We start from the raw sequence: 25,330 nt of genomic DNA, 5'->3' as shown, positions 1-25,330 counted from the left end.
GAGTTGACATAGTTTCCATGGTTTCATGTACAATACATTAAGAAGTAACATTTGGTCTGGTTGTTTTATTTTTAATTTAAAAATAACCACATTTCAATTAATTGATTAATTAATTAAAAGAGAGAGGGCCTGGCATCATAGCCTAGTGGCTAAAGTCCTCACCTTCCATGCACCAGAATCCTATATGGGCGCCAGTTACTATCCCATTGACCCCGCTTTCCATCCTGCTCCCTGGCTGTGGCCTGGGAAAGCAGTCGAGGAAAGCCCAAAAGCCTTGGGACCTTGCACCTGTGTGGGAGACCGGAAGAAGCTCCTGGCTCCTGGCTTTGGATCAGGTCAGCTCCAGCTAGGACATGAACTAGCACCAATATGGGAGCTTAGCCTGTACTAGGCGAGGACTTTAGGTGCAAGGCTACTGCGCTGGGCCCTTTTTTTAAACTGTCCTCCATAACATCACACCAAGAACTAGAGTAGCAAGAATTACATTAAAACTGGCTGCGATTGTTGATTGTGCTGTAGTGAATAGAGGCGTGCAGGTTGCTTTCTCGTGTGTGCATCAGTTCTTTTGGATAAAATCCCAGGAGTGGGATTTCTGGGTCATATGTTAGGTGAATTTTCAGTTGCCCAGGTATTCTCCTTACTCACTTCTGAAGTGTGTGTACCAGTCTACAGTCTCCCCAGCAGTGGAGTGGGGTACCTTCCCCCCACCACATCCTCGTCAGCAGATGTTGTTGGTAATTTTCTGTATGTGTGTCGTTCTCACTGGGGTTATATGGAACCTCAGTGTGGCAAATGGAAACAACCAAGATGTCCATTGAAGGAGGACTGGATGAATAACGAAATACTACTCAGGTATTAAAAAGAGTGAAATTTTACCACTTACAACCAAACGGTCCAGTTGGAGACTGTTCAGTGAAATGAACCAGTCCCGAAAGGACAGATATCATATGTTTGCCCTAACATAAGGCATCCTCATCAAGAATGTAAAGCAGAAACTAAGGTAAAGGAACATACACTTGTAACCTCACAAACGAAGGATCTGATGGAGCCCAGAGATCCAGGAATCAAAGAAAATCGACAGTATGCATCTCTACTACTGATTCAAGTAGACCCTCAAAGAAACTTCTGGACAACAGAATCCTAAACTTTCTACCATTGCCTGTGCCGACAGTGTCATGACCCACAGAGAGCAGAAAGTTGGAGTCAAGACTACACCTGATAGATTATTTTACTATAAAACACAGAGACAGTGGAGGGGAGATATTATAAATGTCCTTTAATACTGTTTTTGCTACATATCATGAGATTTGGTATTTTTGTTTCTCATTTCTTCAAAAAGTTTTTTTAAACTAATTTCTTCAGTGATGCATAGTTCATACAGTAGTATCCTTGCAAACCTGTGGAATTGCATTGGAAAATAATAATAATAATTTAAAAAATAATTTAATAAAAAACAACGGGCAGTGAAAACCTCCTTCCAGCTTTTAATAGAATAAACTGTTGATGTGATTTTTTAAAAAAAATTTCAGCAACTCATCTGTGGCATGTAAAGTCAGCCTTTCCATGTTTAGTCAAACTTGTAAACTTGACAGGTTAGGCCCTGGGGGTTACTTATAGTGTGTATAAATAAAAAATTCCCTTCCTTTTGGTCACTAGAAGTTTCAGACTGGCTGTGTTCGCATCAATCTTGTTGAAAAACCTTTGCTTTTTTTGCATAATTGTGATTGGGGTCTGATTTATTTGAGCCCCCTTCTATTCTACTTCATGGCCTTTTCTGGTTTGTTTTGTGAATTGGGTCATCACAGCGTGTGGTAATAGCCTTTGTGTTTGGCTGTCAGTGTGTTTCTCTTGGTAGTTGCTGATACATAGATTCTCTTGTGCCAAAGAAGTTAACTAGATCTTCATCTTGGCACTTTAACAGCACTGTTTTACTTCTTAGTTAAGAGACTTTCGTGGAAAAAAATATCCTTTAAAAAATAATTATAGCCAGGCAGAAAACCTTTGAGTGTTGTTTGTGTTCTTAATGAAAAAATCCTGATGGTTAAATGAATTTTCATGGCAAATGAGTACCTTAAAGCAGAAATATATCCTTTGATATTTGTAAACTCCCATTCCTGACATCTGCAGCATGGATATGACGTAATAATAAATTATAGTTTATATTTGTGAAAACTAAAATTGTATTTTAAAAAGCTGGTGGATAGACTGAAATCTTGGAACTGTAAGACTGGTCACAATTGCTTTTCATTTTTCACACAAGATGATGATGTAATTGACAAACTAAGAAATCATTCATCTGAAAAAAAATTTCTTTTGCTTTCTTGTATTAGTGTCAGCCAAGAAAATGCATCATATGTTAGTGTATTTAAAATAATAAATTTCTCTTGTATGAAAAATTGCATTGTTAATATGTAAATATTTGTAAAATTGTAATAGAATTGTAGCTAGATATTTTATGTATCTTCAATACCTTAGTTTTTCATAAATTTCTGTAACATATTCCATATTAACCTACTTTACTCTGGCCGTGCTTTTTCCCCCTAGCTCTCTTTTCTGCTTTTGAAAGTGGAAACAAAGGGTATGCCTTAAAAGCAACATATGGTTCATCAGTTTGTGTAATAAGATAGGATATCTTTTCACTGATGTTCGCTGTATGCAGGTGTGAAGCAGTTCATGGCTGAGATAGATATGCCGAGCTTGGAAGCTGCTTGTTTAATATATATCACATTACCTACCTAGAAAAGTAAGGCCCTTGGTTTTGTGTTTTTAATTAGACTGTCAAGTGATTTCTTTGTTTCTGTTTTTTTTTTTTTTTTTTTAAACCAATGATGAGATCAGGGATTAGGAATTACTGCAAACTGCAAAATAAATGTAGTGCTTGTGATATAAAATTTACTTAAAAGATTGCTGGGTTAAGTTCTTTAAATTTTTTTATATATAGACAGTTGTTTTGGAATAGCAAACATATCAAAAATTCCTAAACATGACACTTCTACTTTCTTTGACTGTTATTACACATTCCTTATGCCTATTCAGATGCTTAAATAGAGAAATTTGATAAACACTATTGTTTTTGTTCCATTATTATAGGAAAGGAAAGGAAATAATGACTTCATTGCCTTTAAAATAGTGCTAAGGCAAAATGGAGAAAGGAAAAACTGCTGAACTGAGTGAAAGGAAAGGCAGAGAAAAATTGGGAGAATCCATCTGTTTTTCATCTAGGCACTTAATTATTGCCAATTAATGACCAGAAATTTATGCCTGTCCTGATGGCTGTGTGAGTTTGTTGCAATGCTAGCATGTGCTGCTGTGGTAGGCATGATCCTAACCACCTGCGGTTCATATTGTTTCAAAATTAGAAAGCAGAGAGCTATGTGTGGAACCTAAAAAACTATTCCTAGAAATGTAGTTACCTTTCACTAATCAGAAACTGCCTAGTAATTTAGAAATTCTACAGAGAAATTACTAACAGGTAACCGAAACATAAAGTAACATAGGTATCCCCTCCCCATACATGTTGTTATTATTACAATGAAAGCCATACTCAACCCAGTTCATGAGAATTATCAAATAGTAGTTTATCTTGTTCCAGACACTTGATTTTGCTTTGTTTTCATTTTGTTTTTAGAAATGAATAATTGTTATGTGTAGACTGTTTTCTTTTTTTTGGTAATCGAGAATATTTGAGTGTTAATGAGATTTTATTCTTTCTTAGGTCATGTTTACTGGTGAGAATATTCCTGTTCATCCTCATGTTTATAGCAATGGTCATATCTGTTTATCCATTCTGACAGAAGACTGGTCCCCAGCGCTCTCAGTGCAGTCAGTCTGTCTTAGCATTATTAGCATGCTTTCCAGCTGCAAGGAAAAGGTAGGACTTTTCAGAACTCCTACAGGTAATATTTCTTCTTTCAGTTTAGTTAGATAAATAATTCTAACAGAAAATTATTTTTACTTGGTGGAAAGACACATGCTTTTTCTTTTGTAATTTTAGGGAATGTCATGTTTAGTAATAAATTAAAAAATGATTTTGGTAATCTTTCATTTATATAAGTTTTAATGTTAAATGGCTAGAAGTTATAACTACTGTTTTATATTTTTAAAATAGGAGATGTCTGTGTATGTTCTTAAATTTGAATTTTATTTCCATAGACATGCATAGGACAAAGCATGTGAGAAATTCTAATGACCAGATTGCATTGGGGAAAGCCCCAGAAGCATCATACTGTCCCTCGGTCCTTGTGCAGCTCCTGCCCTGGTGACTTCTTTCAGGGAATTTCCTGCCCTCATGGCTGGTTTGAGACAAGAACCAGTTGGGCTGTAGAACTTTCAGGGCTTTTTCTCCTTTTGTACTTACTAATCCACAGATCCTATGTCTGATGAAAGTGGAGAAAATAGACTGGACAAGAATATCATATTTTTTTAAATTTAGCATATCCTTTAAAAGTGCCAGAACCCTCTGTATGTCTCCGGCATTCTTATTCCTGCTTAGTATTGGCGTAGCACAATATTTTATTTTATTTTGTTTTAAAATAAGATTTATTTTATCTGGAAGGCAGAGTGAAAGAGAGAGAGAGAGAGATCCAGCTCCTACTGTTCCATCCACTGATTTGCTCTGCATGGCCGCAATGGCCAGTGCTGAACCAAGCCAAAGCCAGGTACATGAAACTCCACCCAGGACTCCAACATACTTGAGTCATTTTCCAGTGCTTTCCCAGGCACATTAGCCAGGGAGCTGAGTCAAAGTGAGGCAGCTGGGGATTTCCAACCATGCACTCCAACATGGGATACCAGTGTTACAAGTGATATTAACCCACTGTGCCATAAAATGGGTCTGCTTTCTCTCTTCCCTTTTTTTTTTTTAAATTTATTTATTTGCAAGGCAGAGTTACAGAGGAAGAGAGATCTTCCCATCTGCTGGTTCATTCCCTGAATAGCCACAATGGCTGGAGCTGGGCCAGGCTGAAACCAGGAGCTTCTTCTGGGTCTCCCATGTGAGTAGCAGGGACCCAAGCACTTGGGCTGTCTTCTGCTGCTTCCCTAGCCACATTAGCACTGAGCTGGATTGTAAGTGAAGCATCTGAACTTGAGCTAAAGCCCATAGTGAATGCTGGCATTGCAGGAGGTTACTTAACCTGATGCACCACAATACTGCAAGTTTGTACATTTTAATGTCTGTTCTTCGGGCAGGATTCTGATGCAGTAGTTAAGATTCCAGTCTCATAGTGGAGTCCTAAGTTTGAGTCCCGCTTTCGTTAGTGGGAAGTGAATTCGTAAGTACTTTGGTCCCTACCTGTGAATAACTGAGTTCCTGGCTTCTGGCTTCTGGCTCCAGCCTGGCCATCTCAGGATTTGGAAAGTCAAACGGCAAATGGAAGCTCAATATTCTCTCTCTCTCTCTTCCTCTTCCTTTGTTAATAATACTTGTTAGAAACAAAAATAAGTGAAGCCTTTTTTTTCCATGAGACTTTGGTTTTGTATTCTGTTTAAAGGAGAAACAAAATTTGCCTTAGAAGGGGACCTGCTTTATTGTATATTTATTTTCAGAAGGGATATTTTCTCTCTCATTCTCAAGGTTGGACCATCACCTTTTTTTTTTTTTTTGGACTGTCATTTTTTATTCAATTAGTGTTTAGAGAACTTTTAAGATAATCATTTTTATTACTAGCTTTAAAAAAGATTTATCTATTTGAAAGGCACAGTGACAAAGATAAGGAGAAACAGAGATCTTCCATCTGCTAACCGATCTTCATCTGCTGTCGCCCAGTTACGTTAGTAGGGAACTGGGTAAGAAGTAGAGGCAGTACTCAACTCAGATATTTTACTACAGAATTTGTGCATCTAAAGCAGTAGCTTAACTTATTGCATCACAGCACATCTGCTTTTAGTGCATCTAGCAATAATAAATTATTTAGAAATAGATTGTTTAGAATCTGAAGCATTTAACCATTATCTCAACAGGTGTCTTAATGCTAGTTCCATAAGATGTTTCTTGGTTAGGTTTTGAAAAACAAAATAATCGTCATCCAAGTAATCATGGAAAGTAATGAATTAAATTGTATTTTTTCAAATTGTAAGATTAAAAGCCTTTATACAGAATTCTATGTACTAAATAAGGAAAAAATAGCAAATGTACTGTTATTTAAGAGACACACATCCAGAGTCAGGAATATTAAAATTTATAGTTAATATATATATATTGTTATTAATACTTCCATTCCTCTTTGTTGTTGGTTTTTTAAGCTGCATTTTAAGATTGTAACTGAGTTGCTAATCCCAAGGACTTTAGAAGCAAATCTTACTTTTCCTTTTGTATTTTCTTAATCATTGCAACACACACATTTAAAACCATTGTGTGTAGTGTAGAGCAGTTTGCAGTTAAAAGTGCTTCTGTGTTCCTGTTATGTTTAGTGACTAACTAAAAGGAAGGTCAGCTGATGGATTTAGTAAGAAAAGTTAAGAAGTAAAGAGTCAGTATATGCACATATCTCTTGCCTGTGCTTTGTGATTATTAGCTTTAGTTTGTATTTCAATGCAATGATTTAATGTTAAAAATTAGAAAGTTTCCATGTTCTGTCTATGAGGGTATGTTGAAAATTTGTGGAGGAAAGGCAACAGATAATGAATGGCTCAAGTACTTGGGCCCCTGACACCCATGTAGGAGTACCAGATTGAATTCCTGGTTCTTCTTATTCTTTCAGATTTATTTATTTATTTATGAAAGATTTATTTATTTTTATTGCAAAGTCAGATATATGTATAGACAGGAGGAGAAACAGAGAAGAGGATATTCTGTCCAATGATTCATTCCCCAAGTGACCGCAGTGGCCAGAGCTATGCCAGTCCAAATCCAGGAGCTAGGAGCTCTTCTGGGTCTCCCACGTGGGTGCAGGGTCCCAAGGTTTTGGGCTGTCCCCGCTGACTTCCCAGGCCACAGGCAGGGAGCTGGATGGGAAGCGGGGCCAATGGGACAGGAACCGGTGCCCATATAGGATCCTGGTGCAAGGAAGGTGAGGACTTCAGCCTCTAGGCCATGGCACCGGGCCCCAGATTTATTTTTTTATTTATTTGAAAACCAGAGAATCAGGTGGAGAAGGGGAGAAGACAGGGTGAAAAACAGATTTCTGTTTGCTGGATCACTTTCTGTATAGCCCCTACAGACAAGGCTGGGCTGGGCTGGGCTGAAGTTAAAAGCTTAGAATTCTATCTGGGTTTGTTACATGGATGGCAAGGCACCAGGTATTTGGACTGGTATTTGCTGCTTACTCAGGCAAATTAACAGGGAGCTATATAGGAAGCAGACCAGCCAGGAATTGAACTGACATTCTGGTACAGGGTGCTATCATCTCAGCTGATATCTTAACCTATTATACCTCATTGCAGTCCCCACCCCTTTTAGGTACCTATCTAAAGCTCTGTTGTTAAAACAGGTAAATTTTATTTTGTGGTAGACTTTCATCTATGGGGTTTTTATTTAATAATTAACTCCAAATATATACTTCATTTTAACAAGTATTTGGAACTTTGATGTGGTACATTGTTGTTAGTTCCATTTTGCAAGCAATGATTCCCTAAGCTGAAGGCATTTGTTCAAGTTATTTATTTTGCAAGCTGGGGTATGGACAGAGGCAGAGCTTCTGTCCACTGGTTCACTCCCCAGATGGCTGTGTTGGACAGGCTGGGCCAGACTGAAGCCAGCAGACACACCTTTCTCCAGGCCTCACATGGGTGGCAAGGGCCCAAACATCCAGGCCATCCTCTGATGGGTTTCCCAGGCCATTTGCAGGAGCTGGGTCTGAAGTGGAGCACTTAGGGAAACAAACTGGTATCTGATGGGATGTTGGCGTCACAGGTGGCAAATTTTCCTAGCTGTATCACAACACTGGTCCCACTAAATGTGCTTAAATGTAGTCTGTCAATAGATTTCAGTATATTAGAGGAAATTTCTGGTAATGTGACTGATGACTTTTTAGTAATCCACCCTTTTCTAAGCCCTTATAATATTAAAGACTTATGATTTTGGCTTCTAAACAAAATAGATAAATGAGTTGGTGAAATTACTTGCTTTAGTAGTAGCAGTTTATTCCACTTGAACACAGGTTTGATTTTTCAGGGCAAACAGGAGAAGATCATTTATTTCTTCAAGGTAGTGAGATATCTAATTAAAATTTCAGAAATTTCCTCAAATTTTATCAAATGCTATTCAGCATTTGTGCTCTGGTGCTGCTTTGTTAATTTCATTTACTATTAATTCATTTAGTATTAATGCTAACAGGCATTAGGAAGTTCTACTAGTATGATTCCACATGTGAGTTTTCTTTACAGTTGGGTGGACTTCTGCCTTCTGCTATCTAGAAAATCTTCACCTTTGTTTCCTGCTTGGAGCTTTGTTATTGACATCTTAAAATTCCACTTTTTTTTTTTTAAGATGTTCATTTTGATAGTCAAAGTACAGAGAAAGAGGTCTTCCATTTGCTGTTCACCTCCCAGATGGCCACATTAGCCAGGGCTGGGCCAGTCAAAGCCAGGAGAGCATATGGATCTCCATGTGGGTGGTAGGGGACCGAGATACTAGGCATCTTCCACTGCTTTCCCAGGCACATTACCAGGGAGCTGGATCACAAGTAGAGTTTCTGGAATTGAAGCCAGTCCCCACGTGGGATGCATCACAGGTAGCAACTCTATGCAATGTACCACAGTACTGTCCCCCAACCCCATTCTTCTTTTGATTAAATTCAAATAGAGGAAAAAATTACTTTGGTTTTTTATCTTCATTAGGTTAGCAAAATAGAGGAAAGTCCAGAGCTACTTGAAGATAAAAAACATGTAAGGGCAAGAAAAAATATTGTCAGGATAGTGCTGAAAGTAGACTAAAAGAGAGCTAAGATATAGAAATATCTGTCATGCAAAACTTGTTTTACTTTAACTTAATTTATAAAATTGCTTACATAGTTGAGGGATGCGTACCCATTTGGGTCTCTGATTAGGGAGAGGAGTCAAGGTATAGAAGAAGGTGAGTGGGACAAGTGTTTCAATTTTTCTTTCCCCTGTTTTCAAAGGGCAGGAGAGGAGGGGGCCGCTCTTTGTTGTCAGGCCATAACAGCAAAAGGAGATGGGGACAGTCATTTGATGACACCTTAGAGACCCCAGTGTGGGGAACAGTGTTCCAATGTGTTACTTGAATGGTTTATATAGCTCTGAGAAGACTTGGCTCCATTGCACCAGGAATCGTTCCAAGGTCTATTGGCTGATTAAGTCTAACTTAGTACATCCACAGGTGCCAGAACATGTTGCAAAGCTTGGCCAGGAGAGTGATCCAACCTGTTCTGCTTTGCATCCTCTGACAAGATAATCAAGGTCCTCTACTAGCTTGGACAAGCTGGTTATCATGTCCCCTGTGTGCTTCTGAGCATACTGTCCACTGCATGGGCAGCAGCAGCTAAGGAGGCCCAGTCCAAATAAACGCACTCCAAGGCTGTACCACATATCTTATGATTTTTCCCTGTGACTGGGGTTTGTGTACAGCCATCTAGTTGGGGAGTCTCCCAAGAACCCTCACCTGTGTTTACTTCACACTTGTCTCTTGTATGCCTAAGCCAATGCAGAGACAGGTTCAGCCTATCACCTGCACCAGCCAACACACAGCGATATGCTGTTTGATACCAGGTAGATACAGCTGCTTGGTCAGTTCTGCTCCCAACCCCATTGCTCATTTAACTGATAGGTGCTGTGGCCTAGTCAAGGAAACCACTGATAGCCCCCAGCAAGAGAGTGCCCACAGTATCCGTTCCTAGCCCAGATCTTGCACCTGCTAGGGGGTACTGTGGTCCAGCTTAACAAGACTTGCACCCATTCCCAGCACTTCACACAGTTTGTGCTGTAGTCTATCCTGGCTACCCCGTACCCATTCTGGCTCTTGTGCATACCAGTTAAGATCTCAGTGCTCACCAGTGGAAATTATAGCCCAGCAAAGGATCTCCAGAGTTCCCCTACCGGGCCCACTCCCAGCCTCAGGTTTTGGCGCATGCCAGCAGGTGCTGCAGCCCAGCCTGAGATGGTCTACCTGCAGTCTCAGCATTCACCAGCAGGTGCTGCAGTGTGTCTCACCCTGATCTGCCCTCAGTTGCAGTTTTGCTGTTGGGTGCAGCAACCTATCCCAACCTGGATTGGCCCAGCCCAGCCAACCCCCAGGTTCAGCTCACACATACACCAATGGATGCTGCAGTTCAGCCTGGCCTGCCCTGGCTCTTGCATTCACTAGCAGGAGCTGCAGATTAGCAGGGGAGTCCCCAGAGTTCCTCTACCAAGCCTATTTCCAGCCTCAGATCTTGCACATGCTGGCAGGATCTTCTATCTAGCCTGACAAAGTCGGCCTGCAGTCTCAGCTCTGCTGGCAGATGTTGCAGCCTAGCACAGCTGGGCATGGCCGATGCGGTGTCCTGGCTCTTGTGCATACCAGCAGTGCTGCAGTGTGGCCCAGCCCAGCCTGCCCCCACACTCAGCCCACAAAAATGCTGACAAGTGCTGTAGCATTGGCTGTCCCTACAAAATCTGCCTTAGATCCAGTTCAGACAAACCTAGTTAGGTAGACCATTATATTTTTTTTTAAAGATTTTTTTTATTATTATTGGAAAGCTGGATATACAGAGAGGAGGAGAGACAGAGAGGAAGATCTTCCATCCGATGTTTCACTCCCTAAGTGAGCCGCAACGGGCCGGTGTGCGCCAATCCGAAGCCGGGAACCAGGAACCTCTTCCAGGTCTCCCACGTGGGTGCAGGGTCCCAGTGCTCTGGGCCGTCCTCGACTGTTTTCCCAGGCCACAAGCAGGGAGCTGGATGGGAAGTGGAGCTGCCAGGATTAGAACCGGCGCCCATATGGGATCCCAGGGCGTTCAAGGCAAGGACTTTAGCCGCTAGGCCACGCCGCCGGGCCGGACCATTATATTTTAATCAGTTCACAGGAATAATTATTTCTTTTGAAGATTTATTTTTGTTTGAAAGCCAGAGTTAGAAGAAAAATTATTTCTGAAGAAATTGTGATGTGAAATAAAAATTTTTTATATCTGAATGCTATTTATCATTTTTGGTTATAGTCATTCTGTTAGCGATTTCACTGCAATCTGACCTAGACCACACACATATACAACCATCACTGTTTTGAAAAAAACAATTTATTGGCCAAAAGCATGTTTTTCTGGGTGTATTTATAGTTTTAATTTTTGTTATGCTGTTAGTGTTGACTGTTTTGATACATTCTGTAATAATTGTGCATAAGCTTTTCTTCAAGCAATCTCATTAGCTTTTTTATTCTACAATTAACTCTCTTTTGTTTCAGAGACGACCACCAGATAATTCTTTTTATGTGCGAACATGTAACAAGAATCCAAAGAAAACAAAATGGTGGTATCATGGTAAGCAGGTTTAATTTGTCTTAGTAAATATTTTTGCTTTTTTGACTTGATGGATTTATGTGTTTGCTAAGACTTGAAAAAGAACGAAGGATATAATATTATGCTTTTATAAACTAAAGGTTCTTACAAATACTGTAAGATAGTTTACTTCTATTTTTATTTGAGAAGTAGAGAAAAACAGATCTCTCATCCCTCTAGTTCATTCTGCAGATGCCTACATCCACAGCAAGGCTGGGCTGAAGCCAAGAGCTCAATCCAGATCTTTATGTGAATTGCAGTGAATCAGCTATTTGTAGTGTTACTGCTGCCTCCTCTCTGCATTAGGAGAAACCTGGAGCTAGTAGTAGGAGCAGGGCGTCTTATCGCAACACTCTGATACGCTGTTTTAATCACTAGGCATTTACTTACCCCCAGACTAGATTTTTAGTTGGAAAACAAAATACATCTGTCCTACAAGTAAAACCTAAAAGTATTTTAACACTCTGAGACTATACTGTTCCTTCTTCCTTCTTTTCCTTCTCTTCCCTTCCTTTCCCTTCTCTTCTTCCCCCCTCCCCTTTCCTTTCCATTTTTCCTTTCCCTTCATTTGAAAATCAGACTTACAGAGATATTCTATCTGCCCTATCACTCCTCATCTGGCCACTAAGGCCAAGAATTACATCTGGTCTCTGACATTGATAGTAAGGGCTCAAGTACTTGTGCCAGTCGTACACAGGGATGTACCGTTAGCAGGGAACTGGCTTGGATGGGGAGCAGCGAGGCAATAAACTGGCACCCAGGCACCCAGATGGGAATCTGGGGTCTCAGCTGGTGGCTTTACCCACGTCAACACCATATTAGCACCACCTTGTGCCATTTTAAAGTTTTTATTTATTTGATAAGCCAAGAGAAGGACAAGTAGAGATTATGGTAGTTTTATAATTTAGAGCTGCTAGAATTTTTTTAAAAAGATTTATTTATTTTTATTACAAAGTCAGATATACAGAGAGGAGGATAGAGAGGATGATCTTCTGTCCGAAGATTCACTCCCCAAGTGATCGCAACGGCTGGTGCTGCGCCGATCCAGAGCCAGGAGCCAGGAACTTCCTCCAGGTCTCCCACATGGGTGCAGGGTCCCAAGGCTTTGGGCCGTTCTTGACTGCTTTCCCAGGCCACAAGCAGGGAGCTGTTTGGGAAGTGGAGCTGCCGGGATTAGAACCGGCGCCCATATGGGATCCTGGTGCATTCAAGGCGAGGACTTTAGCCACTAGGCCATGCCACCGGGCCCAAGCTGCTACAATTTTTTTCTGAACTAACCTTAGTGCTTCCTCAAAGAGACGTTTGAAAATAAAATATCAAAAGCAAACAGAAACAGATAAACAACAACAACAACAAAAACCCAAAATGTGTGCATTCCATAATGTTCACTGGGAAGAGGTAAGAAAAACTATTCTTTGTGATTGTATGTACATGTGATTATCTGCTTGTATTCCTGGCTGGTTTTCATTTTTGCTAACCTAATACAAGTTAAAACTGCAAAACTAAAGGAAAATAAACTTTCTGCCTTTCCAAGCAATTTGAAACATCTGCATCCTCACTTAAATTGAATAAATTACAAACTTAAAAGAGTTCTCCTGGACCTGGCATGGTAGCTTAGTGGCTAAGGTCCTTGTCTGTATGTATCAGGATCCCAAATGAGCGCTGGTTCTAATCCTGGCAGCTCCCTGCTTGTGGCTTGAGAAAGCAGTTGAGGATGGCCCAAAGCCTTGGGACCTGCACCTATATGGGAGACCTAGAAGAAGGTCCTGGCTCCTGGCTTCAGATTGGCTCAGCTCTGGCATTTAAGGCCGCTTGGGAAGTGAACAAGTGGATTGAAGATCTTCCTCTCTGTCTCTTGTCTGTGTGTCTGACTTTCTGATAAAAATATATAAATCTTTAAACAACAACAACAAAAAGATTTCTCGTGGTGTTGAAATAAAAGGTGACCAGTCAGTGAAACAGTAGTGCTGTGTCAGGCAATACATATAGGGAAACAGGGAAAGAAGATGCTATTCCTGGGCCCAGCATAGTGGCATAGTTAGTGAAACTGCCTGTCCCAGCTGCTGCATTTCTCTCCAGCTCCCTGCTAATGGCCTGGGGAAAGCAGCTGAAGATGGCTGAGTGTTTAAGCCCCTACAGTTCACATCAGAAACCCAGATGAGATTCCTGACTTTGGCCTGACCCAGGCTCAGCTGTTAAAGCCATCAAGAAATAGTACTCCTGAGACTGGAGCCAGGTGTCTTTTCCTTTGGAAAAGGAAAGTTCAAGTGCCATAATTGTAGTCCAGTGTGTTTAACTGCTTGCTATAAATGATACTTGCAGTTCTGTGGGCTCTGGTTCGAGTCCCAGGTGTTCTACTTCCATTTTACCACACTGTGCTAATGTACCTGGGAAAGCAGCAAAAGATGATCCAGGTAGCTGATCCCTGCTCCCTGTGTGGGAGAGCCAGGTAGAGCTCCTGCATCTGCCCAGCCCAGCCCATCATTATGGCCATTTTGGGGAGTGTGCCAGTAGCTGGAACGCATGTCTCCCTCTGTCTCTCTTTTTGTAACAATGCCTTTCTTTTTTTGTTTGTTTATATTTTTATTACAAGTCAGATATACAGAGAAGAGGAGAGACAGAGAGGATGATCTTCCGTCCGATGATTCACTCCTCAAGTGACTGCAACAGCTGATGCTTTGCAGATCCGAAGCCAGGAGCCAGGAACTTCCTCCAGATCTCCCATGTGGGTGCAGGGTCCCAAGGCTTTGGGCCGTCCTCGACTGCTTTCCCAGACCACAAGCAGGGAGCTGGATGGGAAGTGGAGCTGCCGGGATTAGAACCGGCGCCCATATGGGATCCCGGCGCGTTCAAGGCGAGGACATTACCTGTAGGCCACGCTGCCAGGCCCAGTAACAATGCCTTTCAAGGAAATAAATTTTTTTTGTGATATTAGGGAAAAAAATATAGACAAGAAGTGCAAAGTTTGAATTTGAACTGTAAAGGGTAATAGAGAATGAAATCAACTAGTAAAAGTAGATCTGTGAAAATGAGATTAGTTATAAAGCTCTGACTGGATATAACATTTAGGAAATCCATTATTAAATCAGAAGAGAAAAAGAAATAGTCATCGTCTTAGAAAGTTAGGAATTATTTTTGAGAAAGATATTTACTTCATATAAAATACTTACAGTTGGGGCCAGCATTGTAGCATAGCTGGCCAAGCCTTCATATGTGATACTGGCATCCTAAATGGTCACTGATTCAAGTCCGGGCTAATTCAGTTTCCATCCAGCTCTCTGCTAATGTGCCTGGCAATGCAGCAGAAGATGAACCAAGTACTTGAGTCCCAGCACCTCATGGGAAGCTCTAAGCTCCTAGTTTCAACCTGGCCCAACGCTGGCTGTTGCCTCTTTTTGGAGATTGAGTCAGTGGATGAAGACTCTCTTTTCATCTGTCTGTCTGTCTGGGTTTCCTATTCTGTAATACTGCCTTTCAAACAAACAAAAAATAATAATTTAAAAATATTTACAATGGGTTATATGTTTTTTGAAAACTTGCAAAATATATATTTGTGTGAAAGCCAGAGTTAAAGAGATGTGATTGATATGTTCAGTGATCAGTCTTCTATCCATTGGTTCACCCCCCAATGGCCTCAATAGCCAGAGTTTAGCTGGTCTGAACTATGAGCCAGGAACTTCCATTGGGTCTCCCACATAGGTGCAGAGGCCCAAGGACTTGGACCATCCTCCTGTACTTTCCTAGAGCTTTAGCAGGGAGCTGGGTCAGAAGTGGAGCAGCCAGGTCTTTTACACACAGCACCAGCCTGTATGGGATGCCAGCACTGCAGGTGGTAGCTTTACTTCCTGCACCAAAGTACTGACTCCAAAAACACATCTTTTCCTAAGATGTATTTCTTTTTATCTGAAAGACAGATTTTACAGAGACATAGATCTTCTATCTACTAGTTCACTTCCCAGATGCCTGCAATGGCCAGATCCAAGCTAGCAGGAGCCAGGTGCTTGTTCCTGGTCTCCCACATGGGGCACTGGCACCTGAGCCATCTACTGCTGTTTTCCCAGGCCACAGAGAGCTGGATTGGAAGTGGAACAGTGGGGACATGAACCATCATCCACAAAGGATACCAGTGCCATAGAGAATTAGTCAGCTACACCACCGTGCTGGCCCCTCCTCAAGATTGATTTATTTGACAAAGCAGAGCTCAGAGACAGATCTTCCATCTACTAGTTCATTCCCGCATATTGCCACAACAGCCAGGGCTGGGGCCGGCTAAAACTAGCAGCCAGGAGCTCCATCCAAGTCTCCCAAGTGAATGGCAGGGGCACAGATACTCAGGCTGATTCCTGCTGCTTTGCCAGATGCATAAGTAGGAAGGTGGGTCACGAGTAGCTCATAAGGGATACTGAAGCTGTAGGCGCAGGCTTAGCCCACTGTACCACAACACTGCCCCTGTAGAACACATTAAATATTGTGAAAAACATGTATAACATGCATAGACAAAAATACAACTCAGTAAAATTATAAATTTTAAAATTCTGGAATTATTGGTAATTGGATTAGTAGCATTTTATTGGATACAGTACTGAAAGAGAGTAAACAGTAGAATAAAACTTTGCTGGTGTTACATAGCAAATTAGGTGTAATAGTTATTGTTGGGATTTTAAGATTATTTGCTTATTCTAAGGACAAAGTTACAAAGGGAGTGCAGAGGAGCCTCTAACTGCTGCTTCATTCCCAAATGGCTGCAGTGGTCATGACTGGGAGAAACTGAAATCAAAATTCTGAAGCTTCAATTGGGTCTCCCACTTACATACCAGAATTCCAAGCTTTTGGACCATATTTTGGCTGTTTTCCCAGGCACATTAGCAGGAAGCAGCTGGATTGAAGCAGAGCACCTGTGACTGTAAACCTCTTGACTGGCTGCTTTTATGGCATGCTGAGGAAACACTTCAGTAGTTTAATAAGCTAAAAGTTGAAGGTGAAATTTTCTTAGTATAAACCTCTGAAAATCCATACTAAGAATAATATTAGGGAGAATATTAGTGGAGGAACTTTGAAACCTCACCAGCCATGCCTCAGATTGTGGTTTTAAATGCCCGAGTCTTATAATGCCCCAGGAAAACAGCACAAGTGACTGTGGCGTCCTATGAAGAACTTTAGTCTTTGGTCAGGGCATGAAGAACTCTTGGTTTTATGCCTTGGCACAGTAACCTAGTGGTTAAAGTCCTCATCTTGCATCCACTGAGATCCCATATGGGCATTGGTTTGCATCTTGACTACCTCACTTCCCATCCAGCTCCCTGCTTGTGGCCTGGGAAAGCAGTCGAGGACAGCCCAAAGCCTTGACACCCTGCACTCGTGTGAGAGACTTGGAGGAAGCTCCTGGCTCCTGGCTCCTGGCTTCTGATCAGCTCAGCTAAGGCTGTTGTGGCCATTTGGGGAGTGAACAAGTAGTTGGAAAAGCTTTCTCTTTGTTTCTCCTTCTCTGTAAATCTGCCTTTCGAATGGAAATGTAATAAATCTTTTTTAAAAATTTAAGAACTTTTGGTTTCATAGGACAGTGATACAAGAAGCATTTTATTCATGAAATGAACAGTGGGGCTCTATTTATAATAATGTAGGCCCTACTCATTCCACTATCTGTTGCCTGTGTACAAGCTGTTTGTCAGGAATGAACTCTTATCTTTCTTAGAAGCTTCTTCACCCAAAGTGTTGTCAAGTATTGCTTTTTTGAGGAACCCAATCAAGTTTGTTACTGTGCTTAAAATGGAGTTTTATTTTAGTTTCTGCGATATCCCAGGATATAGCGAATTATTTAAGACCTATTGTTTTAGATATTCTTAGAACAGATTGTCAAACAGACTCATTAATAATCTAGCTTAAAGAATTCCTTAGGGAGATGGCTTTTTGTTGTAATGGGTTAAGCTACCAACTGTAGCTCCAGCTTCCTTTATGGCCGCCTGTTTGAGTCCCAGCTACTTCACTTCCTGTTCAGCTGCCTGTTAATATGCCTGGGAAAGCAAGAGACTGGCAAAGTCCTTGGCCCTTGCACCTCTGTGGAAGACCCTAGTGAAGCGCCTGGCTTCCGCCTGGCCTAGTCCCGGCCATTGTGGCCATTTGGAGAGTGAACCACTACTGTTTCTCTCACTTTGTGTGTGTGTGCGTGTGTGTGTAAAACTCTGCCTTTCGGATAAATTTTTTTTAAAGTTTTTTGTAGGCATTGATATTTCCCTAAGACTTTTAGTATGATCATTATGGAATTAAATGGCTCTCCACTTAAGTTTGCAGTGAGAGAGGGAAAGAGAAAACTTTCGGTCAGTGGCTCACTCCATAATGGCTTCCAAGGCCAGGTCTGGGCCATCACACAGTGCACAAGCACTTGGACCATCCTCTGCTGCTTTGCTGGGCACATTAGCAAAAAGCTGGATTAAAATTGGAGCAGCCAAGAACTAGACCTGCATGTGGGATGCTGTGGCTTTTGCCTCCTTCATCACAAGGCCAGTCCTTGGTTGTTTTCATTTATTTTTTTAAGATTAATTTCTTTTTATTTGAAAAGTAGATTTTACAAAGACAGGCAACAGCCGGAGAGGAGCTGATCTGAAGCCAGGAGTTTCTATCTCATGGGTTCAGCAGCGTAAGGACTTGAGCTGTCTGCTATCTTGCCAGCCATAAGGAGGGAGCTGGATCGGAAGTGGAGCAGCCTAGGATGCTAACTGGCACCCATATGGAATGCTGGTGCTTGCAGGTGGAGAGGATTAGCCTGCCATACCGCCACATCAGCCTTAGTATTTTTTTGTTTTTAAGATTTATTTATTTATTTGGAAAGTTACAGAGAAGTAGAGATTGTGATTTGGTGGTGAAGAAACAGTATTGTCTTCTCAATCTGAAGCTATGGCTTGAATTGCTCTGTGCTAAAGAGCACACAGTGACCACCAGGAGTCTACTTCCCATCCCATCTTGCCACGGCTTATTGTTACTCATGAGAGAAATCTCTTAGGACTGATTGCTACATTCTGAATTTTTGTGAACACATACCAATTTATTATTTTTTAAAGAATTAATATACCAGTAATAGATCATTTTAAGGTTTGTATGATCTACCCTTTCCTTAAAGAGTAATTAAAAGCGATTTTGAGCTTTTATTACTAGGGATTTTGGGAGGCAAGTGTATAAGCCATATTCCTTTTGGTAATGAAAATATTTCTACGTCAGGTTATTTTGTGTATTTTACTCATGCTTGCTTAACTTTTTAATTCTCTTTTTTCTCCTTTTCTTAAAGATGATACTTGTTGATGATGCCACTATTGTCATCCTCCTAGCAGAAGATAGTCCTACTGAGAAAATGAGCACTTTGATCATTCAGTCTTTGAACTTTAACCTTTGACTGGAAGTGACCTATAGGCAATGAAGACTACTTCCTTTTACTGCATTTTTACTCGTGTGCATTCTGGGCGCATGTTGATCGCTGGTTCAGTCCAGGCAACTGACATGCTTTTATTAGTCATACAGTATCAATGCAGGTGTCAGGAAATGTCAAATATAATTCCATTTTTTATTTTTATTTTTTTAAGCGTTTGGAATAGTTCCAGGTCCTCATGTATTGTGCAATAACAATGACTTCCCTGGTGGTGTTGGGACGTTCATTGCCGGCAATGGACGTCATAACAGGAAAAGTTTTTCATTAACTTCTGCCACTCGCTGATTAATGCATAATAGGGCCTATGAAATGAACTTATCGGTTATAGTGGGGATTATAAATAACGTGAGGGATCCAACATTACTTTGAAAGTCACCCCAACTGTTTATATTTGGATTCTATGCACTGTGATCCTGAGGTTAACAGCATGAATTAACATGCGTCTTCAAAGGACTGTAATGAAAGATCATTGCGTATTTATTTAATTGTTTATATCTGCTGTCAAATTGTTTTGACATGGAAGGTTTTCAAGTAACATTGGCAGAGAGGTACAATATGTTATCCCTATGGTGAAAATAAATTCATTTGTTGTATATAATTCCTCAATCTCTGAAGTAAAGGTCTGAGTAATATAGGGTCTGACTGGTTTAATCAAGGCTTTATTTTGGAAGTAAGAAAAATGGCAGTAATGATTAAGTTGCTGCAGTCCATAAATTGGGCTTGTCATTTGTGTATTAAAGGTTTTTTTCCAAGTAGATTATACTCGGTTACTTCCTGCTAGCCATCAGCATGAGCCCTACTGCCTAAACACTATTTCATTTATTTATGTTTGGAAAATTCATAAACATTTTTGTTTGCAATCTTGTTTCTTTTTGTTACGTTTTAAGTTTGAATGTTATATATTACCTTAATTGAAAAACTTTTGTCAAGCTTTTTCTTGTAAGCTTTCTTTACTTGTAAGTATCATCTTGTCTTCAATTCTGTACCCTAAAATAAGAAATACATTTTTGACAGAGGCTTAATGTTTTAACGAGAGTGTGGACATTTTTATTTTAAATTTAGGCAAAAGTGCACTATAAAATGGTATGTTTGCTTGTTTGTCTCCACAACCATACATTTTTTCCTGGAAAGATTTATTTTGTTTGCTTGTTGAAAAGACCGCTTATAGCTAGGTGAAATTTTTCTATAGAAAAAAATGTTGTTCAAAGGCCCAATCCTCAGTACCATGTAAGTTAAAGCTACAGCTAGGTTCACTTTTTAAAAAGTGATTACTGTATTTTATAAATTAATCTTTTCACATATGCAAAATCTGTTTCTACTACAATGTTATTTTTACTAATGCCTTATTGTTGCACTCTTTTTGAAATATCCTACAGTGAATATATGGATCAATTTGGGTTTAAAAGTAAAATCCAATTGGCTGAAAGGTTTGAAATATGTACCCCAGTAAAACCATCCAATTAATAATTGATAAATAATGTTTTAAAAGTTGTTTTTAATCTCTGTATAGATGACATTTTGTAGCTTTGTACATGTTAATCAAGGGCATATAATTTTACACTCTAAAAAATATAATTGCTGAACTCAGGGGTGGGTAGACTTCAAAATTATGTCTGCTATAGAAATAACTTGAAAAAAAAAAAAAAACACATGGCCAGCCACCAAATTGTGGACACTGTTTATACCATGAGCTAGCATTTACCACTTTTTAAAAATTTGAAACGTTTTTGTTCAATTTGGACTAAACATATATTCTCATAGTGTTCTATCAGTTTTATTAGTTGGCTGTTTAACCAAGAGAGAAAATACTTGGATTATTGATAGTTTTTCACTGCTTGTATATGAAAATTGCAACTATAAATTATATATTTTCATATTTTAGAAAACTGGTCTAAACTACTGATTGTCATCATCTTTTTCCAGTATGTTAGGAAGAAATCTCTCTTGTGTATTTCTGGTCCTCCTAACTAAATCCTCTTATAAAGAAATGACCTGTGACATTTATTCACCAAAGGAATGAATATACCAGGTCAAAGATTAGCAGTGCTATACTATAGATTAATAGATCATATATAGCCTCAGTTTGAGTTTTTATAAGTATTTTAACATACCTCTCTCTCTAGATGTAGATATGGTAAAATCAAATAAAGCAAACAAAAAAACCAAATAACTTCAGTATGTTTTATGTTTTAAAGAGAATAAGATGAAATATCCTAATAGGAGCACCAGTTGTTCAAAATTCATAATCAAATTAACATCATTCCTACGGAATATAGGAGTTAACTGAAAATTGCTTTGCACTTAGAGTTAATTAATTTTATATTATTAAAATATTGTAAGTTACATTATTGAAAGTCTTCATTTATCTGAGTCATTGCTCTAGAGGGCAGTTAATGGCTTTGTAATTATAAGCAGAATATTTCCCTGTAATGTGTTGTTGAAAGACAGCCAGACTACAAAGAAAATGTATATAGGAGTGTGCTACTTCCTTCTCCAGTTTTCCTCCATGGTGCATTAGGCCTGTAGAATTAAGCTTCAAATAGAAAATAGGTATTCTCTTCCTTTTTATTTATTTATTTATTTATTTTAGGCCATTCTGCTGGTTTGCCAAATTCTGTTACAACAGTGATAATTCAGTTTCTTATTTATGCATGCATACATAATGAACTTGATGCCCTCTCAGAAATTCTTTTACAAGTAGGAATTAATACCATAAGTTTGAAAGAGAAAGATGCTTTTGATCCTTCAAAGGAAATTTAAAAACGCATTTTATGGCTGTTGTCTTAAGGAATTAATAATAGTCACTTTTAAAGAATTTACTTGTAATATATAATTTTTCCTTTTAGCCATCAGGGTAATAAAGCATTTTTGACTACCCAGAAAAATGCTAAAAATAGCTTTTTTATAGTTAACAATAGCACTGAAGAAAGATCTTGATCCTTGTTGTTTTGACTGAAATTATAAAAATTATAAATATTTGGTATAAAGCAACTAGAATAGTTTGTTACTTTTGCCCTCCTGAAATATTGAATATATGCAGATATATTATCATTAGATTCTGGTGGTGAATTATTTCTTCAGATTCTAAAACAGGTATCTAGTAACTATTGACTGTCCCCAGATTGCATCAAAGATGAATTGACAAGTGATAGACATAAGTAGTGATAATGAAAATGGTATGTAAGTAACTACATATTGTTTCCAGGGATCCAGTCTAATTTTTAAAAAGCCTATTGTTTCTGAGAATTGAGACATTTAAAACTGTTAAAGCTTGCTAAAAATAGAAGAGAAGAGGAGGTACTGTGTGTTCAAAAGTTTTTTTTTTTAAATAAAGAATTCAGTGTCACTAGTTCTAAGCTTTTATGGTTACTTCTGCTTATGTTTCTCAGCCTCACTTTTACTCATTTTTATGCATACCTTAGCTGAATGGCTATAATTTATGATTGTGTGTAATTGTGTATGTAAGTTAGTTTTTAGGAAGAATTGAAGCTTAGTTAACTGGGGTTTGCTTTTTGTTGTTAGAGTAGGTACTGGACTATTTGATATGCCAGTGCCTTTCCTGGCTTTGCAGGATTGTGACCTGTGGAGAAGGTGTCTTTTGGTGTGCAACAACCAGTTCCAACCTTTTTCTGGTTTTTTGAAAATATCTTTTCTTCTTTCTCCTTCCTTTCTGTCTCTTCTCACAGATGTCTGACGTGCGTGAATCTCCAGCATTTGCCTTTTCTGACTTCTCAGTTGGGTTTTTTTTTTTTTTTTTTTAAGTTGGAGAATCCAGACAAGGAAGATTATTAATTACAACAGAAGTTTTTGAAAAACTAAAAAAAAGAAAAAAGAAAAAAAAGAAAAACACTATCTTACTTGAATTCCTGATAGTCCCTTCATTAGTAGATTGTTGATTTTGTGAATATGACTCTTTGGTGAGTGAGTTGTAGCTCTAATTCATTTCTAAAATACTAGTACAGAAAAGGAGGGCCTTGGAAGTGGGAACTCTTCCCAGTGCCTAACTGATGCTTAAATGAATTAAATTGTTTGTTTACCACTTAAATTCCTTCAGTCATTTTGAGATGTGGAATTATTTTTCTAAAATTATTTGTAAAGAGTCTTGCTTTCACAGTCAATTTTGCATTGATATTAAGATTGGATTATATACATGATCATCATTACAGACTCTGGAACCCGAACATGGACTGCAAGCCTGGCCTGGCCTGTAGGTTGATAGTGTGATTCTGACTGAGATCTGGCTGGGTGAGATGATGATTGTTCAAGGGTTAACACTGAGACTTGTATTTTTGGTGGTGAGTCTTCAGAATGATTATAGTACTGTTTTTTAACAAAGGGTGTTTTGTTGATAAAATAGCACCTGAAGCCATTTTGAATGTGTGGAAGGAAGGAATGAATAGACGCTGATGACAAGAACTCTGACTTGACATGTTAAGTGAAAACAAGATCCAGTTCTAGCTGTTTCTTGACACATGCCCTGTTTGGGTTTTAACAAAATGTTGATCCTATAGTTCTAAGCTGTTGTCTCAAAGTCAGACACAAGATTGCAGAAGATACTAGGCTTTGAGTTAATTGTGACAAAACTTGTCAGATTTCATGGCATACGGAAAGACTGACTACACCTCCCTCTTACAAAAGGTTGAAATAGGACTGTTTAGGAACTAAGTGCTTTTGTCAAGTACAACAATGTGTCTCGTCATAGTTAACTGCAGATTCCTTATGTAAATTAAAATGGTCAAGTTTGAGGTAAAAAAATTAATTGAATTTTTAGGTTAATTATCTGGTAGCTAAGAATCAAGTACATGTACAGATTAAATGAATTTGTTCATTTATGTTGGTACTATATTTCTCACAATTTAGAAATAAAGATTGTGCTTGAGGATTTGAATAGGGTAAATGTATATATTTTATAAATTCAAGTTGCAAAATATGTAAAACTCACTTTTTAAATATAACTGTTACAACAGACAAATCTGTTATATATTTTTAAATACATGTATCAAACTTTTGTTAGTTGAATATAGATTACTTTGTGTGCTTTATGGAATTCAGTAACTTTCAAAATAAAGCAGTTGTCATTTGACTTTTTTCTGTAGAGTCGAATACTAAATGGAATAGATGCTAGACTTGTTTGTAGTGTATAATAATGTAAAATTACTTGCATAGTATTTTCTGTTCACGAGATGTTGATCTTTAAAAGATTATGACCATATGAAAAGATAGCATGTCTGTTTCCAAAGTGAGTGTAGAGGAATGCAGCCCTACAGCTACTGACTTACAGGTCCTCTCTACTTCATAGAATAGCCAGTTGGTTTGAGTGACTCTGGATGCTTTAAGTCAGTCCTGAACACTTTCAGGGAAAATAACGATTTAATATCACTGAACTTCAAGTTTCGTGACATCAGTCATCCTGTGAAAACTTCTGGATGCTTTTCTGACAATACAAACAGATCAACTGATTGACTTCGTTCAGTGACTACTGAAGCATCGAGGCAGAACAAGGAAATAAGTAGGAAAGGGCGCTATGTCTGCATCTGTTATTACAGCAGGAAGAAATTAAATATGTTCTGCCGATATTTCTGTTCTTTTCCACAAGGATCTACTTGCCTTACGAGCACCTTGGTCCTCATTTTGGCTCCATTACTACCATGTAAGCTGTCATGTCTCAACAGGTGCTTTTCTGCCATAGACTAGTAGCTGGTTAGGTAAATGCAGGCTCCAGTTCTTGTGCAATTTGATGGCACTCTTTCCCTTTATTCTAATCCTTAAAATAATGTTTACCTCACATAGTAGGTATGACTTTCCCTCTACGGGTAAGGGACTCTTCTCTGTTCATCTCTGCTCTATTCCTTAGTACTTTTCATACAGACTTTAACAAAATATATGTGCGCTTACTTGAAGGATCAAATGACACAGCAAGGGTTTCTGTATTTTTTAGTAAGTTCCAAAGCCACAGTGGTTCTGAATATGTTCTGTTGGGACACCATGTCACTAAATTGGTCTAAATGCTTTTGAGGTCTTTTTTTAAAATGCTTCTGATTAATACAAAATATGTACATGGAGAGTATCAATGTTTTCATAAAATTGAGATGTCTGTCTGTACCTGGCCTTCAAAGACCAAATGTTGGTGATTATGTAAGTGGATAGTTATATCCTGCAGACATCCAACCAAGAATTTTTTTGTCTTTTGCCCTGATAAAAGTGTGTTTCTCCTATTTTTTCTGTTGTGGTTTAATGCATTCCTGTCAACCTAGTTATCCAGATAGGATCCAACACTTCTTACTAGTCGTCTGCCTGTTGCATTCTTCATCAATACCCATTGAGCCCGTATGTTTAAAGCTGGTGATATCCAGTCCCCTTGCAATTATGACTTCACCACACAGACCTGGGTTTTCCCAGGTTGCTCTTCCACAGTAAGCAGATCTTGGAAGTGATGCAAGACACATGTAGTTGGCTGATGTTCTTCCCTGTTCCTAAAAGCTTC

At 39.0% G+C, this 25,330-nt stretch overlaps 1 protein-coding gene across 3 annotated transcripts in view; it reads left to right on the top strand.

Annotated features, from left to right (window-relative positions):
- UBE2W (ubiquitin conjugating enzyme E2 W) overlaps nucleotides 1–22,169 on the top strand; it is a 59,319-nt gene extending 37,150 nt beyond the window's left edge. For 2 of the 3 annotated variants that reach the window (XM_004588053.4, XM_058668742.1), the window contains 3 exons: nucleotides 3,716–3,871; nucleotides 11,336–11,411; nucleotides 18,709–22,169. In XM_004588053.4, the coding sequence (XP_004588110.1) occupies nucleotides 3,716–3,871; nucleotides 11,336–11,411; nucleotides 18,709–18,722 (246 nt within the window). In that variant the 3' untranslated portion in view covers nucleotides 18,723–22,169. Of the gene's footprint in view, nucleotides 1–3,715; nucleotides 3,897–11,335; nucleotides 11,412–18,708 lie in introns of all 3 variants that reach the window. The other variant, XR_009246100.1, reaches the window with a different exon arrangement.
- The last annotated feature ends 3,161 nt before the right edge of the window (nucleotides 22,170–25,330 follow it).

Source organism: Ochotona princeps, chromosome 9 (assembly GCF_030435755.1).
Source record: "Ochotona princeps isolate mOchPri1 chromosome 9, mOchPri1.hap1, whole genome shotgun sequence".
Lineage (NCBI taxonomy): Eukaryota > Metazoa > Chordata > Mammalia > Lagomorpha > Ochotonidae > Ochotona > Ochotona princeps.
The sequence above is the reverse complement of the archived record's forward strand: the minus strand, read 5'-3'. Positions and strand labels throughout refer to the sequence as shown.